The 18,170-nt window shown below is 43.5% G+C and overlaps 1 protein-coding gene across 2 annotated transcripts in view; it reads left to right on the top strand.

Moving 5' to 3' along the window:
- The window catches only part of LOC127584996 (ATP-dependent RNA helicase DDX39A), a 35,054-nt gene extending 20,826 nt beyond the window's left edge, over positions 1 to 14,228 (top strand). For both annotated transcript variants that reach the window (XM_052042096.1, XM_052042098.1), the window contains exons 6-11: positions 755 to 873; positions 9,905 to 10,036; positions 11,202 to 11,311; positions 11,448 to 11,592; positions 12,282 to 12,429; positions 13,940 to 14,228. In XM_052042096.1, coding sequence (XP_051898056.1) covers positions 755 to 873; positions 9,905 to 10,036; positions 11,202 to 11,311; positions 11,448 to 11,592; positions 12,282 to 12,429; positions 13,940 to 13,956 — 671 coding nt within the window. In that variant the 3' untranslated portion in view covers positions 13,957 to 14,228. The remainder of the gene's footprint in view (positions 1 to 754; positions 874 to 9,904; positions 10,037 to 11,201; positions 11,312 to 11,447; positions 11,593 to 12,281; positions 12,430 to 13,939) is intronic.
- Positions 14,229 to 18,170: the final 3,942 nt, after the last annotated feature.

The following is an 18,170-nucleotide window of genomic DNA, read 5'->3' as shown; positions in this document are numbered from 1 at the left end:
AGGTTGACTCTGTGGTTAAGAAGGCATATGGTGTGTTGTCCTTAATCAATCATGGAATTGAATTTAGGAGCCGAGAGGTAATGTTGCAGCTATATAGGACCCTGGTCAGACCCCACTTGGAGTACTATGCTCTGTTCTGGTCACCTCACTACAGGAAGGATATGGAAGCCATAGAGAGGGTGCAGAGGAGATTTACAAGGATGCTGCCTGGATTGGGGAGCATGCCTTATGAAAACAGGTTGAGTGAACTCAGCCTTTTCTCCTTGGAGTGACGGAGGATGAGGGGGGACCTGATAGAGGTGTATAAGATGATGAGAGGCATTGATCGTGTGGATAGTCAGAGGCTTTTTCCCAGGGCTGAAATGGTTACCACAAGAGGACATAGGTTTAACGTGCTGGGGAGTAGGTATAGAGGAGATGTCAGGGGCAAGTCTTTTACCCAGAGAGTGGTGAGTGCATGGAATGGGCTGCCGGAAACGGTGGTAGAGGTGGATACGATAGGGTCTTTTAAGAGACTTTTGGATTGGTACATGGAGCTGAGAAAAATAGAGGGCTATGGGTAAGCCTAGTAATTTCTAAGGTAGGGACATGTTCGGCCCAGCTTTGTGGGCCGAAGGCCCTGAATTGTGCTGTAGGTTTTCTATGAATCCCTGCTTCTTAGCTTCCCCTGCGGCTTCCATTAACTTGTGGACTGGCTTTGCCATAGGAACATTGTGTTGCAGGCAATGACAATATTGCTCTTGTTTGTTTACAGACATGCGTAGAGACGTCCAGGATATTTTCCGTCTAACTCCTCATGAAAAGCAGGTTATGATGTTCAGCGCCACCCTAAGCAAGGAGATCCGTCCCGTCTGCCGCAAGTTCATGCAGGATGTAATTATTCATCTTTCTTACCACTACCCACAAGTTTTTGATGAGCCACCATCAAAGTTGCTTGTATTCCTAAGAGTCAAGCAAGGCCTAATCTGGAATGGAATGGAACGGCACGGTGCTCCTCCCTGAAGCTCATCGTCACACAGTTGTACCCTTTGCAAGATTCTGTTCTCACCAACTAGCTGTAGATAGTGCAGTTTAGACTAAGGAGCCTCAACCTTATGTCCATGTATCTCCAGAAATGCTCATAGTGGGAGAGATCAGAAACATGTTCTTGTGACAGACTCAGCCATATTTGGGTCTGTTAATAAACTAGTGGAGTTATATTCAGAAACAGTCAGCCAAGTTTAGTGACACAGGCTTCCCACAATTTTCCAGAGAAGTTAGTTGCGATATCCGGAAGATCAACGGTTTCGGGTGTAGACAGTGAGGCCATCACATTAGCTCATTCTTCCTGATAAAGATCAGCACGTTCCATTTGCTGATAATTGTTCCCTGAAAGATAGTCCAGCTGAGGTTTGTGAGAGGTGTCCAACACAGCCACTCTCACACCATTCAGTCAGCAGTTAGTTGCATTGTCTGGAAGATTATGCTCATAGTCACAAAGAAAGTTCTAGTTTAGTGCTGTAACAATGTCCAGTTATCTGCAACCTCCAGAAGACCGGCATGTTTGGGGTGAAGCAGTTAAAAAGTTGGTCAATGTCCTGGTTTTATATATTCTGAAGAGAGATGTAATTTTAGTATCTTCAGAAGTGATCCCTGCTGTCATCGAATGGAAGAAGATATTCCTTTATCGCTAGGGGTGCGATTGGTGGCCAACGCAAACGGTAGCCACTTGTGGTTAATCATGTTATCTATCCAATGGACTGGTTCATCCATTGTGCTGCTGACCTTGAGACCTGCAACGGTCAAGGATGGCTGCAAGAGGACTCCACCTTCAACACAGCTTTACAAAGTTCCATTTCTTAATGTGGAATGGTTTGTATGCAACAGACTGTAATGAGGTGACTGTTGGCATAATGGCAGACTACTACGAACAATGGAAGTCAATTTTAAAACCATAAATCAGCTTAATTATGCTATGTGCCATGGATGGCTGATTGGCCAATGGGCTCTGCATTGGAATTGTGGTTATTGTGACAGCATGGTACACATGGAGTGGGATTCAGTTTTCCATGAGTTGAATATGGGCTTGTTTGGTACTTGTGGTTAAAGCTAAAGTTTTTCAGTATGTTAATTAATTTCCTGCTTGATATGGCCAGCATTTAATGTGCATCACTGGGTGCCAAATTGTCTTTGTTGTAAAGAAGTTCGGAAGGATGTTGATGAAACAGCTTAATTTGTGTCAGACCCAAGACTGGGTATTGTGCAGTAAACTCATCAGACTTGTATTTCAACACAAAGGAATCAAATTCCTGAACTGCTGTAATGGTATTTGAACACTCAGGTTATAATTTTATTTAAATCCAGGCCTTTAATCAGTTACATAACAATTATATTACTGTATGGCTTGCGTTTGTGAATATTGAAATGTCCTTCTTCAGTCTTGTATGACATGTAAGAACTCAAGTAGGTTTGAGAGAAAGTGGTGGAAGATTAATCTTCATGAAGGCTATTTGGCTTACAGCACCATTTTTTTCCCCCTCTTCCAAATATTTATCAAGTTTTTTGAAAGCTTCTTTCCACCAACTTTTTAGACTATGCATTTCACATCACTGCAGCTTGCTACATTTGTTCCCTTGTGTGGTTCAAGTTCTTGCCTTGTATCTGTCCTCAAGCACCTCTGCAATCCATCTGTCATGGTCTGCAGGACCTTCATAGCTTTTTACTGAGTTTCATTCTGTTTACTTTTTGAGTTTTGCCCAATATGTTTGGTCTGCTTTTGGCTGTTTCTTGGTTATCTCCCATTGTGTTTTTCCCTGGATTTGCTGACTACTGCTGATGGAGATGTGTTCCATGTGAGACAAGTGTCCATGTACCTCCCTCCTGGCCATTCATCATGAGTGAGCTGAACGTTGCCAGTGAGCTGATTGCTTTTATGGCGTGTGATAGCAGGATCTCAATTACTGCACACATTATGAACCAGCATTGTTATGTCTGCCTTCTTACAGCTGTTTACAGATTGTATGTAGTCTTTTTCAGTTGGCTATTGATATTTTGCTATTCAACTGCTTGCGCTTTGCTTCATTTTAAGTTGGTTGTATTCTATTGTATCTCTGGTGTGTTAGTTGGTCTACTGATAGGTTGTAGATAGTATTTGCACACAGGCCTACACTTCCAGGTTTTCATTTACCACAAGTACCAAACAACACTGCACTTATTTTGTGCTGAATCAGCTGTTCCAGCTTTAAAAGGGGAAGGTGGGTGGTAAGGAATGACAGCTCATGGAAGTTTCCTTGTGATAGGTGTTGGATAATTGACTCGTGTGATACCAGCAAACTCATAGCATGGGGAGCCCTGGTATGAGTGGTCTTCCTGGGAATGGAGTCAGTAATTGGGATGGTGTGGCTCTTTCTGCTGGCTAGCTAAAAGATATGCATGTACAGTGGCATGCAAAAGTTTGGGCACCCCTGGTCAAAATTTCTGTTACTGTGAATAGGTAAGCAAGTGAAAGATGACCTGATTTCCAAAAGGCATAAAGTTAAAGATGACACATTTCTTTAATACTTTAAGCAAGATTACTTTATTTCCATATTTTACAGTTTCAAAATAACAAAAAGGGAAAAGGGCCCAAAGCAAAGGTTTGGGCACCCTGCATGGTCAGTAACACCCCTTTTGGCAAGTATCATGGCTTGTAAATGCTTTCTGTAGCCAGCTAGGAGTCTTTCAATTCTTGTTTGGGGGATTTTCGCCCATTCTTCCTTGCAAAATGCTTCTAGTTCTATGAGATTCTTGGGCCGTCTTGCATGCACTGCTCTCTTGAGGTCATCCACAGATTTTCGATGATGCTTAGGTTGGGGGACTATGAGAGCCATGGCAAAACCTTCAGCTTGTGCCTCTTGCGGTAGTCCATTGTGGATTTTGAGGTGTGTTTAGGATCGTTATCCTGTTGTAGAAGCCATCCTCTTTTCATCTTCAGCTTTTTTACAGACAGTGTGATGTTTGCTTCCAGAATTTGCTGGTATTTAATTGAATTAATTCTTCCCTCTACCAGTGATTTAATTTTTAATTTTAATTTTATTTACAGCGTGGTAACAGGCCCTTACGTCCCAACAAGTCCACGCCGCCCATTTTAAACCCCTATATTAACCTGCCCATACGTCTTTGAAATGTGGGAGGAAACCGGAGCACCCAGAGGAAACCCACGCAGACACGGGAGAAGGTATAAACTCCTTACAGACAGCAATGGGAATCGAACCCCGATCGCTGGTGCTGCAATAGCGTCGTGCTAACCGCTACACTATCGTGCAGTAGCGTATATTTCCCGTGCCGTTGGCTGCAACACAAGCCCAAAGCATGATCGATTCACCTCCGTGCTTAACAGTTGGAGAGGTGTTCTTTTCATGAAATTCTGCACCCTTTTTTCTCCAAACATACCTTTGCTCATTGCAGCCAGAAAGTTCTATTTTAACTTCATCAGTCCACAGGACTTGTTTCCAAAATGCATCAGGCTTGTTTAGATGTTCCTTTGCAAACTTCTGATGCTGAATTTTGTGGTGAGGATGAAGGAAAGGTTTTCTTCTGATGACTCTTCCATAAAAGTCCTATTTGTGCAGGTGTCGCTGCGCAGTAGAACAGTGCACCACCACTCCAGAGTCTGCTAAATCTTCCTGAAGGTCTTTTGCAGTCAAACGGGGGTATTGATTTGCCTTTCTAGCGATCCTACGAGCAGTTCTCTGGGAAAGTTTTCTTGGTCTTCCAGACCTCAACTTGACCTCCACCGTTCCTGTTAACTGCCATTTCTTAATTACATTACAAACTGAGGAAACGGCTACCTGAAAACGCTTTGCTATCTTCTTATAGCCTTAGCCTGCTTTGTGGACATCATTTATTTTAATTTTCAGAGTGCTAGGCAGCTGCTTAGAGGAGACCATGGCTACTGATTGTTGGGAGAAGGTTTGAGGAGTCAGGGTATTTATAAAGCTTTGAAATTTGCATCACCTGGCCTTTCCTGACGATGACTGTGAACAAGCCATAGCCCTAACAAGCTAATGAAGGTCTGGGACCTTGGTAAAAGTTATCTGAGAGCTCAAATCTCTTGGGGGTGCCCAAACTTTTGCATGGTGCTCCTTTCCTTTTTTCACTCTAAAATTGTACAAAACAAAAATAATACACTAATCTTGCTTAAAATGTTGAAAAGAATGTTTCATCTTTATGACTTTTGGAGATCAGTTCATCTTTTACTCACTTAACTATTCACAGTAACAGAAATTTTGACCAGGGGTGCCCAAACTTTTGCATGCCACTGTATCTTGATTTTCTGTCCATCTGGTGGCAGGTGGTCTGAGATTAAAATTCATGGTTCCACATCACAGGGACCTGTGCCAGCATCTTGAAATCCATGCCACTTATGGGATGTGTGTTTTGTCAATGGGGAGTTCTGGCATTTTTGTGGGTAACTTGAAGGTTTTGACAGATTGCATATCAACATCACAGTGGTAGGCTAGTTGTGAAGTAGGTTTTAATGTTCAAGCATTCATTATAAAGCCTTTCTAACCAGAGTGCTTAAGTGAGTCTGTGTTAAGTGACACATCCTTCGGTGACTTGAAAGTTTTAAATTTGCAAGTAGATTGTTTGCTGCGTGGTTACTTAGTTCCTGCTGGTTGTTCTTTCTTGCTGGCTTTGTTTGTGGGAGATTGTGTCTCACGAATTTGATAGTTTTTTGACAAAGTGACCAAGTGATTTGACAATGGCAGGGCAGTGGATGTTGTCTACATGGGCTTTAGCAAGGCCTTTGACAAGGTCCCACTTGGTAAGTTGGTCCAGGAACTTAGAATACAGGGAGAGATAGTAAATTGGCTTGGTGGTAGGAAGTAAAGGATGGTAGTGGAGGTTTGTTTCTCAGATTGGAGACCTATTCCCAGTTGTGTGCTGCAGGGATCAGTGCTGGGTCCTTTATTGTGCACCATCTGTATTAATGACTTGGAAGAGAATGTAGGTGCATGATTATTTGGTGTTGTGGACAGTGAAGAAGCTTGTCTAAGGTTACAACAGGTTGTCTAGGTCAACTGGGAAAGTGGCAAAGGAATGCAACGTGATGCATTTTGGGAAGTTTAATCAAGCCAGGGGGTACATGGGGAGTGTTATTAAATAGCAAGACCTTGGGTACAAGTTCATAGTTCCCTAAAAGTGGCAACACAGGTAGACAGAGTGGTGGAGAACATGTATGCTTTGCCTTCATTGGCCAAGGAAGATATTGGCAAGGTATAGAAGTTGGGACATCATGTTACAGTTGTACAAATCATTGGTTGGGCCACACTTGGAGCATTATGTGCAGTTCTGGTTGCCACACTTCAGGAATGATGTGATTAAGCTGCACAGGGTGCAGAAAAGATTGGCAGGAACCTGGAGGGTTTAAGTTATAAGGAGAGATTGGATAGACTTGGGACTGTTTTCCCTGGAGCAAAGGAGGCTGAGTGGTCACCTTATAGAGGTTTATAAAATTATGAAGGGAATAGCTACGGTTAGACGGTCTTTTTCCTAGGGAAGGGGAGTCTATAACTTGAGGCCACATGTTTAAAGTGAGAGGGGAAAGATTTAAAGTGGAATCTGAGTAGCAAATTTTTCCACAGTCAGGGTGGTGGATATGAGGAATGAGCTGCCAGAGGATGTGGCAGAGGCAGGTACAATAGCAACATTTAAAAGACATTTGAACAGGTACACAGATGGGAAAGGTTTAGAGGGATATAGACAAATGGGATTAGTGTAGATTAGCATCTTGGTCAGATAGATAAATTGGGTTGAAGGGTCTGCTTCTGTGATGTAGAACTTTATGAATCTCTGTCAGCTTAGTATTTGAGCAGTCTATTTCTTGCTCTAAATTTGCACAGGGAAGCTGTGGTGTGTGACCTTTTGGCCAGCTCCTCCTCGGGTCAGCCAAAGCTATCTGATGAAGCCTGTTACAACAATGTTACGTTGGTCCAGTTATTTTCATGCTGAATCTGGTAGTGCTGATATGTGGTGGAACGGGTGATTTGTGATTGACCTGCAGAGAAGTGAAATGACATGGGCTTTGTAGAGCCATTGCATGTTGCTTTCTATTAGCTGGAGGACAGCCTGTGAACATCAGGTTTTGACTTGATTTGTTACTAGTCCCAATAATTCATTGTGCATCTGTGACTGGAAGTAGGTTTGTGGTCTGCTTTGAGAATGTGAGCTTTGTTTCTGTGTACTAGAGAGCTGGAGTGAGCAATAGAGATTGATACAAATCTTGTAACTTTGGTGTACATTTTAATACTCAAGTAAATAGGAATGTTTTAGAACGTTGCAAACAGCATTCTTAAGCTCCCGATTCTAGTCCTACTACCACCCACCACCTGTTTCACTTGATGGGTGGAGCAATTCCTGCACCATGTACAGCTCTGACCCACTGGTATTTGCAGACCTAGTCTCAGCCAGTGTTTTGGCCACAAAGGTATGTGGCTCAGTTTCTCTGCCAGAGCTTACATGAAGACATCTCAGGTTTCATCATCAGTTCAATCTACTGAGCACAGTGGAAAATGATGGAAGGTTTAGGATAGAGGCGGTGGCTGTCTGGGCCATTGTGTCCGTGACTTTCATAAGAAGCTACCCAGCCTAATTCTGCCTTCCACACATGTCGTAGCCTGCAGCTTATCATCAATACCCATCCAAGTGCTTTGTAAATACGGTAAGGGTTCCTCACTAATTTTTCAGACCCCACCATCTTCCCATCCACACATCATTTCTTCATCTCCCTTCTACTCTGCTTAATTACTTCAAATCTGTGTCCTTCAATTTTTGATCTCTCAGTTAAGGGAAGAAGCTGCTCCCATCTGCCTTGCCCACTCTTATCAAGTGTCTGCTAGAATTAGTCCAGCAAATACTGTGCACATATTCCAGATATGGTCACACCAACACACTGTGTAACTGAAGTGTAATTTTTTGTGTTCAGTTTCCTTCACAGTGAATTGTCAGCTTTCCTAATTACTTGCTAGAGGTGCATACTGACCTTCTGCACATTGTGGACTTGCACAATCTGGTCCCTCTGCGTCTCACAGCTCTGTAATCTCACAATCTTTTTTTTGCCAAAATGGACTATTTCACATTCCATCCCCACTAAATCTCGTTTTACTATTTTTACCTACCCAGTAAATGTCTATTTCACCTAGTAGCCTCACTGTGACCTCTTCACGACTTGTTCTGTCTACTTACTCTGTCTTGGCTCCTCAGTTAAATTTCTCTGTCTCCAATTTTTCCGGTCTGTTGGTGTTTAAAATGTTTCATTCCTGACAACATTTGTGAATCTTTGTATCCCCTCCATTGTAATCACATACTTCCTGTAATGTGACCACAACTTGAGCTGTAATCTCAATACAGTCTGGCTGTAGTTCTTGGATACCCTCCATGCTCTTGTATTCTATGCCTTTGCTAATATAACAAAGTAATCACTACATCTTTCTTACCAGCTGTTACACAAGGATTAGGCATGCACTCCAAGGTTCCTCCACATCCTGCCATTTATCATGTGTTCCTTTATGTGGCACCTCGGATGCATTATCTCACACTTCAGTGGATTGAATTCCTACAGTTCTAATATTTCTTCTACATATTCTCATGTGCTCCATACATTTAGGTCTAAATGATTAAGACACATAACAAAAAGCAAAGGACTGAGAAACCCAACTGGTAATACCCTTCCAGTCGCAGAAACACCTGTCGACCTATCATTTAGCCACACGGGATCTTCTGTGCCATTTTCCCTTGCATAACATGGGCTTTCACTTCCTGAGCAGGCTGTCATGAGGTCTTGTCAGAAGCCTTGCCAGTATCCATAAACAATCGGCCTCCTTTGTCACCTGAAAAAGTTGGCTCCCTCTGACCATGCTGACTGAACTTCAGGTTCCAGCATCTCAGAGTAATGGAGCAACAAACAAAGTGCTGGAGGAACTCGTCAAGTCAGGCAGCATCTGTGGAGGGAAATGGACAGTCGACGTTTTGGGTCAAGACCCTTCATCTGGCCTGGGACTGACTGTCAAAATGAAATAAATGGTGCAACGTTAGCAGTCCTCTAATCCTCTGGCACCAATCCTGGTCGCCAAGGAGGGTTGAAAAATGCTTAGAGCCTAGTTTCCCCCTTGTTGCTTCTAACAGCCCTCATATACTTATCATTGATCATTGTGCTTATGAAGGAACTGTGTGGGGCAGCAGTGATGTGGGTGGAGATCAGATAGGCAGGAGATCTGTTGGTGCCCAAGTATAGCTGTTGGGTTGGCAGTAATTGGGAATGTTTTCATGAAGACAACTCCTTAAGTGAACCCTAAGCTGCATAAAAGTTGCCTACTTTGGCTAAGCTGTGCTGTAATGCAGTGCCTAATTCTCATTGCTGGCACACTGCAGGAGACCATTGAGCTTTGCTAGCAGTGCATTGAGGAGGTTAGACACTGATCCATAATTTCAGCACTCCTGTGAGGAAAATCTCTGAGGCAGGGCAGAGGGATACATGCAGACTTCTGTAACTGAACTGAGTGTCAGGGAGCTTTTGGGATGGAAAGCAATGTAAAATAATGGCCTTGATGTGGAGGAGTTGGAACTACAGTTGTTTAAGAGGCTGCGGAGTTGTAGTTGTGTTGTCGGACAGTAGATTGCTTTTCCTCATTCGGTTTCTGAATCAGCTTTGGTACTTCTGTCACACTGGTATTGGTTGTATGGCTGGCTAGCTTTTAAGATTTCAGCTTTTAAGGGCTGGCTTGTTAAAGGATGCTGGAATGTATAATTGAACTTGGATTGGGATATATTAGTAGCTAGTTGGAGGTTGCTTTTGTTTTAAATGTAAATTGGATTGGTAAATTGCCCCAAGGAGCAAAGCAAGTTGCACATGAAATGTTACATCTTTCTGGTTTTTTCTCTTTAGCCCATGGAGGTGTTTGTTGACGATGAAACTAAGCTGACACTCCACGGATTGCAGCAATATTATGTTAAACTAAAGGACAATGAGAAGAACCGAAAGTTGTTTGATTTACTTGATGTCCTGGAATTTAATCAGGTGAGATGCTGTGGACTGAGCAAGACTCGAGTGAAGCTTACTTTGCCCAGAGGATGCATGCAAAACCTGCCCTTTGCTCTCTTGCTAACAAGGTTTTGCATTCGATTCTGTAAAGGCCGTGGGTGGTATGTCTTTTCCCAGATGTCCGATGGATGCGAGTTTTGCACCAAAGTGATTGTGGCAGAAGGGAGAAACAGCAGAGCCAGTGGGAGCATCAGTCGGTTCTTTAACCTGTCGTCTTTTCTGCCATGAGATGTAGAGAAACCTTAATTCCATCTAATTGCCATTGTTATTTAACACCCCAACCTAATGAAAACCTGTCTCGGATTTGAAATTGTCATTTCCCCATAACCCATGGGTGAGAGTTTACCGGTCTGCAGTTCTGTGTAGACAGGAGCTTCATAACATCACCTCTAAATACCTTTCATTTTTGTGTTATGTCAGCCGTCTTATTTTCATGGCCTGTCTGTTTACTGAATGAAAGCAGAGTTTTTCCAAACTGTCCCGATCACATCACTGTTGCTGAATGAACTCTTTAACAGAAGCTGAGAAAAGATCAGATCAGCTATCTTTATTAGTCACAAGTGCATCAAAACACACAGTGAAAAGCACCTTTTCCATAGTGTATTCTGGGGGCAACCCGCAAGTGTCGCCACACTTCTGGTGCCAACATAGCGTGCCCACAACTTCCTAACCCATATATCTTTGGAATGTGGGAGGAAACTGGAGCATGGGGAGAATAAGCAAACTCCTTACAGACAGCGGCCAGAATTGAACCCGGGTCGCTGGCGCTGTAAAGCGCTACGCTTACCGCTGCACTACTGTGTGCTATCACTGAAATCCCTGGGGTTTTCCTTTGTCAAGTTCCTTTGTTGGTAGGAACTTCAGTGTCCATGAGTTTTGATCCAGGAGCCAGTGTTAGATTCTGGCATCCTTGGAGTCTGGATAATATTAAGAGGAAGTTAGGTTTTAATGCAGAGAACTCATTCTCACAGCCATGGCTCCCACTCAAGGAAATTCTCCCTCCCCTGCTGCTGCTGCCAGGGTGTAAAGGAAGCAGATGGGATGTTTTCTTTCTTCCCAACATTCAGCCTGATGCTTGTGCACTCTGAACACAACAGTCCGGAAAGCCTTGATGCACATTTAATGCTGGTATTCCTTGCAGGTGGTGATTTTTGTAAAGTCAGTGCAGCGCTGTGTGGCATTGGCACAGCTGCTTGTGGAACAGAACTTCCCAGCCATCGCCATCCATAGAGGAATGGCACAGGAAGAGAGGTCAGTATTGCTAGAGTGGTGTTTCAAAACTGTCTGGTAGTTCTACTGATGCTTTAAAATTTGTGAAGCCAACATGCCTCAGATTTTTCTTTTCCCATCCCTCATCATGCCCCATTTCCCTGTCTTGCTATCGTAGGTTGTCACGATATCAGCAGTTCAAAGATTTTCAGAGACGTATCTTGGTGGCAACAAACCTATTTGGCCGTGGTATGGACATTGAACGAGTGAATATTGTCTTCAATTATGACATGCCTGAGGACTCTGACACATATCTGCACAGGGTGAGAACACCTAGACTGATGGGTTGCTGAGTGTGTTGATGTTTTATCTTAAAAAGATGTTGGATCTTTTACAATGTTTGGAGTCTGATTTATTTTTTCTTTGTACCAAATTTTACACCATTTTCTATATATGCCCAGCCCCTACACCATGTACTTTATACTGTGTCTATCCACCTGACGGCCATTCTTGGGTTCAAAAATGTGAAAGCACATGGTTGGAAAGCTGAAATAGAAGCAAAAGATGTGTACTGCTGGTCAGTGATGTGGGGGGCCAGAGAGAGTAATGCTTACCCAGCAAGTCTGTGACTCTAGTTAGTCATGCTGTCTGAGACGGAATGGCTGAGGGTGGAAGTTTGATACCCCGTCAGGTCTGACTGAATCGTTCACTTTCCAACTGTTTGAGAACATCACCTTTCTCGAGAGTACAACTTTGTGTTGTGTGCAGTGGGGACTGGTGCCCTGAGAATGTTAGAATTTGGGTCTGGGGTGTCCTGAGTTGGTGCGCCAGCATCTGTGATGGGAGGGTAGGGTGGAGGAGCGGACAGAGGTGTTGATTGGTGATCTTGGTGCCTTTGTGTTATCTTTAAGGGGACATTATTCTGCTCATGACGTTGTGTGTATTTAACCAGTGCAAAGTTATGTTGGGTTTAATAGGTGATGCAATAACATCTTTTGTCACCCCTCTGCAGGTTGCACGTGCTGGTAGATTTGGTACCAAGGGTTTGGCCATTACCTTTGTATCTGATGAGACTGATGCTAAGGTTCTGAATGATGTACAGGATCGATTTGAAGTCAATGTTGCTGAGCTGCCAGATGAAATTGACATTTCTACTTACAGTACGTATCAGGCTTAGATTCCTCTCTGGTCACGCACCATAATATCAGGACTTGGAGGGAGGTAGCAAGGCAAAATGGTTCTGGAGAAAGTTCCAGTGAATGAGTGCACAGCGATATACACAACTGGGGCGCCGATGAAGGGACCATAGTGGCAAGATCCAACAAACTTGTATTTTATTGTTTTTTCAAATCAAGTCAGTGGGCCAAATGCTGGCAAATGGGACTAGCTTCGATGGACATCTTGGTCGGCATGGACCAGCTTGGCAGTAGGGCCAGTTTCTGTGCTGTATGACTCTTGACGTGATGAGGTCAGTCAGTCCTTTTGACTTGTCTGCAGCATTTTACATGGTTCCCAACCCATCTTTCTCTAACCATCTCCATGCCCAGTTGGATGTTTGGCCTTTCATCGTCTGACATCTAGTGCATCAAATTAGAGAACAACCCAGTTCAAATCTTCTCCAAGCTGCACTGTGCAACTGTTTGAGAGCAGTAGTCCCTCTCAAGGCTACAGTTCAACGGTGTGACTATATGTGGGGCTGTTCCATTGTTATTTGTAGTCAGGGAACTGTCTGCAGTGACTTCTCTTCCAGTGCCAGCGCTGTTAGTTCTGGTGGCTCTCTCCATTCACTTTCAGATGTGTATGCTCTAGGTGATCAGACTGCATTCCTAGAGGATTGAGAACACCAATCTTCATTCTCTAGCTGCAGCACCCTTCCCTCTGGCTGACACTGAGCCAGGCTTTGGGTTTATATTTGTATTCTGTGATGAGTTTAAAAAGTGTACATTCCTGTATCAGTAGAACTGTAGTTTTCCACCTCCATGAATGGCATCCAGCCAGTCACCAACTCAGCTCGTGCGCTGAAACCCTCATCAGTGCCTTATAGTTTCTGAACTTCAGTGTTCAATGATAGAAGCCTGTCTGCTTCAGGAGGGAAGGAGAACGTGTGAAGTGGATGAGAGCAGGACCCAGCTCTTTAGCCAGTTTATTTGGTCTTCAGTGGGCAGGTGGTGTCGAGGTAGAGTCGGCCTTTCAAGGTACATGTGAAAACTGTGGAGATGGTCACCAGAGCTTATGTTCAGGAACAGGAAGAGTAACTATCCCAGGAGATTCCCTGCTAAGTTAAATAGAAGCTGTGATAAAGTAGTTAAAGTTAATCATTTTAAATGTAAATTAGATCCAAGGAATGAGTAGTTGGCCTGAGATTACTGGGAGCCCCCTGCTCAGGTGCCCCATGCTGTGTAAAGTTCCATAGCATCTTGGGACAGGTCAGAGCTAGCGTTGAAATAAGTGGGTTTGGATCCTTGACTCAGTCGCAGTTTTCAGGAGATGATTTGGATTTTATCCTCTGGTTTGATATTAAGTGCGTTTGTGTAAAGGTCACTAAGTGCGTTTGTGTAAAGGTCACTAAGTGCGTTTGTGTGCAGTCACTAAGTGCGTTTGTGTGCAGTCACTACGTGCGTTTGTGTAAAGGTCACTAAGTGCGTTTGTGCTGATTTTCTTGTCTTTCAGTTGAACAAAGCCGGTAGAGTCTGTGCTGTGAGGCCTGAACCTGTCCCGTGGAAACTTACTGCAGTTGATTGGTCATCTTCTGCCTACAAGATGGGAAGATGACTTTTAAAATTTCTTTTGTTGATACCTACTTTTTTAAAACTGTTTCATGGATTGAAATTTGTGTGGAAGAATTGAAGCTTTTATACAACCTTGGATCTGTTTTAATTTGTTTGTATATTGCTCTTTCTGCCGGTCTTTACCTAAAGGTAGTTTGTTGGTTAATAAATCAAATCAATTTTTAAAAATATCTACAGACTTGTATGTTTGAAATGAAGGTGTTTCTATTTATTGTAGTTCACAGGTGATTATTTATAGATGGGATGAGGGTAGTAAATGCTGTGCTGAGGTGACGGGAAGGGGCAGAGTCGAGTGTGAATGGGACTGGTTGTTGAGGTGGTTTGTCACAGGGACTGGTACTGGAGCCTATTTGTAGAAATGACTGGGAGAGAGGCACTGCACTTGCTAAATTTGCTGATCACACAAAGATCAACAGGGAAAGTTGAGGTGCCAAGAGAATCTATAAAGGGATAAAAATAAGTGATTGAGTAAAGATTTACTAAACAGAGTTTTATGTGAAATTGCTCATTTTGGCAGAGAAGTAAAAAAAGGTGCATTATTGAGTGATAGAGGGATCTGTGTGTCCTGTGCAGGTGCAGCAAGCAAGGAAAGCTAACTATATAAACCATGTGTTGTGAGGGGAATTGAGTAAAGAGTGAGGAGGTTTTAGACCATTGGTGAGACTGTATTTCAAATACTGTGGTGGTTGTGGGGATGATAATGTATTGGAAGTCATTCAGAGAAAGGTGGGTTGTCTTTTGAAGAAAGGTGGAGAAAAGGTTGGACTTGTATCCATTGGAGTTTAGAAAGTCAAGCAGGAACTTGATTGAGATGCACAGGATCCTGAGGGGTGGGTGTGAAGGGGGTGTTTCCTCTTGTGGGAGAATCTAGAACCAGGGGTCATTGTTTAAAAATGAAACTTAAAACCGATGAGGTGAAACTTTGAGGACTGTGTTGTTGGAATACTTCTCAAAGGACTGTGGAAGCAGAGTCTGAATATTTTTAAGGTAGGGGTTGTTAGATTCTTGGTAAACAAGGGGGTAAATAGTTACTCTGGTTAGTGAGGCTGCAGTTGGATCAGCTGTGATCTTGTCAAGTGGCAAAGCTAGCTCAAGCTGGTGGCCTGCTCCTTAATACAGGTGTATCTTCATATGGATGCATGAGCAGTTCCAACTGTGCTGAGGCCTCACAGTGGTGTCCATATCCATATCTGAAGGTTTGCTCAGTGCATATTGTAATACAAACTGTCCTGTCATTGCAATGTAAGGGATGAGTGTTCTCCTTATCCTTGGAGCAGTGGAAGGATGTGAGGGACCAGCAGCAAATGGGAGAGGGATTGGTGAACGAGTGGAGAAAATATTGCAAATGAAAGAAAAATGGGTTGTAAGATAGTGATTTAAAGATGCTCCAACAGAGCAGGAAGATGCCAAAATATTAAATGGAAAAATGTCCAATGAGAGGGACTGGGAAGGTGAGAATAAATAAAAGTGGAAGTCGTGCTGGAGCAGTAACAGACGTGACTTGGATTCTGAAAGAGCGGAGGATTTAATGTTCATGATCACAGCCTTCCCCAGAGTGGTGCCCAGTTGGACAGTAGGCATTAAACAGTCTGTATGGGGAAGGAACGTAGCTGGTCTTCATCAGAGATCCCTCCTGTGTCTTAAATGGGCAACCCCTTATTTATCAACAGTGACACCCTGCTCCCAACATCCTCCCACAAGATGAGACATCATATCCACTGAAATGAAAAATCACTGATTTTGGAAATCTGAAATAAAAAGGTGCTGAAAATGCTCAGCTGGTCAGGCAGCAGCTGTGGAGAGAGAAAAGCTGATGTTTCACTCCACATCCGCCCCATCAGGATCCCATGGGATCTACAAGCCAAGCCTATGCAATCTTTCCTCAAAAGATCACCCATATATTCTTGGTATTAGAAAATAGTAAACCTCTGGACTGCTTCCAACACATCCACCTCTCCTTAAATGAGATGACCAGTACTGCAGATGAAGAATCACAGTGGCCTTTATAACTGAAACACAACCTCTATCCTTACAATTCCCCTTGGAATAATCACACCTTGCAATTCAGACAGCATGAATTTTTAATCTGCCAAAACTGACAGTTTCACATTTCCTTGTATTATACTCCATCTGGCACATCTTTACCCACTCACTCAGAGTTGTACAACACGAGAAAAGCCATTTCCCCCATATGCATCCATGCTGACAAAGATGTATCTTCAAGCTAACCCCATTTCCCAGCACTTGGCCCATATTCCTTTAAACATGTCATCCATATACCTGCCCACATACTTAAAATGTATCTAACGTACCTGCCTCAACCACTTCCTCTGGCAGCTGGTTCCATGTAGCTGCCACCTGCTCTGTCTGTGTATGTAGATGTGTGTTGCCCTTCAGGTTCAACCTCCAGTTTTTGATTCCCCAACTCTGGGGGAAAAAAAGGACTGCTGTCCCTATCTGTGCCCCTCATGATGTCATACATCTCTAGAAGATCACTCCTCCATCTCCCACGCTCCAAGGAGAAAAGGCCCAGCCTGCCTAACCTCTCCCTATAACTCAGTCCCTCGAGCCCTGGCAGCTTAACCCATCTCTATCTCTGTTAAAAAACAAAACTGCTGGAGGAACTCAGTGGGTCAGGCAGCATCCGTGGAGGGAAGTGGACAATCGATGTTTCAGGTGGAGACTCCTCATCTGGACTGCTCCAGATTCTAGCACCTTGCAGGCTCTCGTGTTAGATACTTTCTGTCCTCTTGACAACTGAGTATGGAGATTGTGGTTGGGATCTGGAATTCACTGCTGGCCGATGTGATAGACGCAGATTCCATTGTAACCTCCAGGAGGGAATTGGGTAAGTGTGCGGTGAAGGAAAAATTGGCAAGTCTATAGAGAAAGGGCCATGGGAGGGTGGAAAGGACTTTGGGGGTGGGGGTTGTAATGTGGGGTGGAACCACAGAATTATCCTGATGGAAAGTTGGGCAGACACGATGGGGTGCATGGCTCTTACCATTCCATAATGATTTTACTCTTCTCCAGCAAAGTTTCCCTCAATCTCTTTGCTCCAAGGAAAGCATGTCTAGCTTTCCCAACATCACCTTGTAACTAAAGTCCATCTCAAACCACTCTGGTCCCTCTGCATCCTCTCAGAAACATTCTCCTTCCTGAAGTGTAATGACTCGAATTGGAAGAAATGTTCTATCTGTTGCCTAACCAGAGCTTTTCTCTTAAGATATCGATTTTATTTCAAATGTTTCAACGAGATCACGTCTCATTCTTCTAAACTTCAAAGAGTAAAGGCCCAACCTATCTTAGATCTGGTCCTGTGCAATGACACAGGTAACATTAATGATCTTGTAGTTAGGGATCCTCTTGGAAAGAGTGATCATAGTATGATTGAATTTCTTGCACAAGTGGGAGGTGCAATAGTTCGATCTAAAACCAGTGTATTATGCTGAACAAGGGAGACTACAACGGGATGAGGGAGGGGTTGGCTTGCGTAGACTGGGAACACAGGCTGTGTGGTGGGACAGTTGAGGAACAGTGGCAGACTTTCAAAGAGATTTTTCACGGTGCTCAACGGAAGTATATTCTAGTTAAAAACGGGGACAGTAAGGGTGGAAAGAGCCAGCCTTGGATAACTAAGGAAATAAAAGAAGGCATCAAGCTCAAAGCTCACGCATACAAAGTTGCCAAGAGTAATGGGAAACTGGAAGATCGGGAAAATTTTAAAAAGCAACTAAGAACCACTAAGCAAGCAATAAGGAAAGGGAAGATAGATTATGAAAGTAAACTAGCACAAAATATAAAAACAGTGTAAGTTTTTATAACTATATAAAGCAGAAAAGGGCGGCTAAAGTGAACGTAGGTCCCTTGGAAGATGAGAAGGGGAGTTAATATTGGGTAATGTGGAAACGGCCGAGGCCTTGAACGACTATTTTGTGTCGGTCTTCATGGTGGAGGACACGTCTAACGTGCCAAAGAGAGATGGATGTGATGGGAGGTGAGGACTTAGCTAAAATTACTGTCACTAAAGAGGTAGTGATGAGCAAACTAGTGGGCCTGAAGGTAGTCAAGTCCCCTGGTCCTGATGGTACTGAAAGAAATGGCAGGAGTTA

The sequence above is a fragment of the Pristis pectinata genome, chromosome 31 (genome assembly GCF_009764475.1).
Source record: "Pristis pectinata isolate sPriPec2 chromosome 31, sPriPec2.1.pri, whole genome shotgun sequence".
Taxonomy (NCBI): Eukaryota; Metazoa; Chordata; class Chondrichthyes; order Rhinopristiformes; family Pristidae; genus Pristis; species Pristis pectinata.
This window is presented reverse-complemented; position numbering and strand designations above follow the sequence as displayed.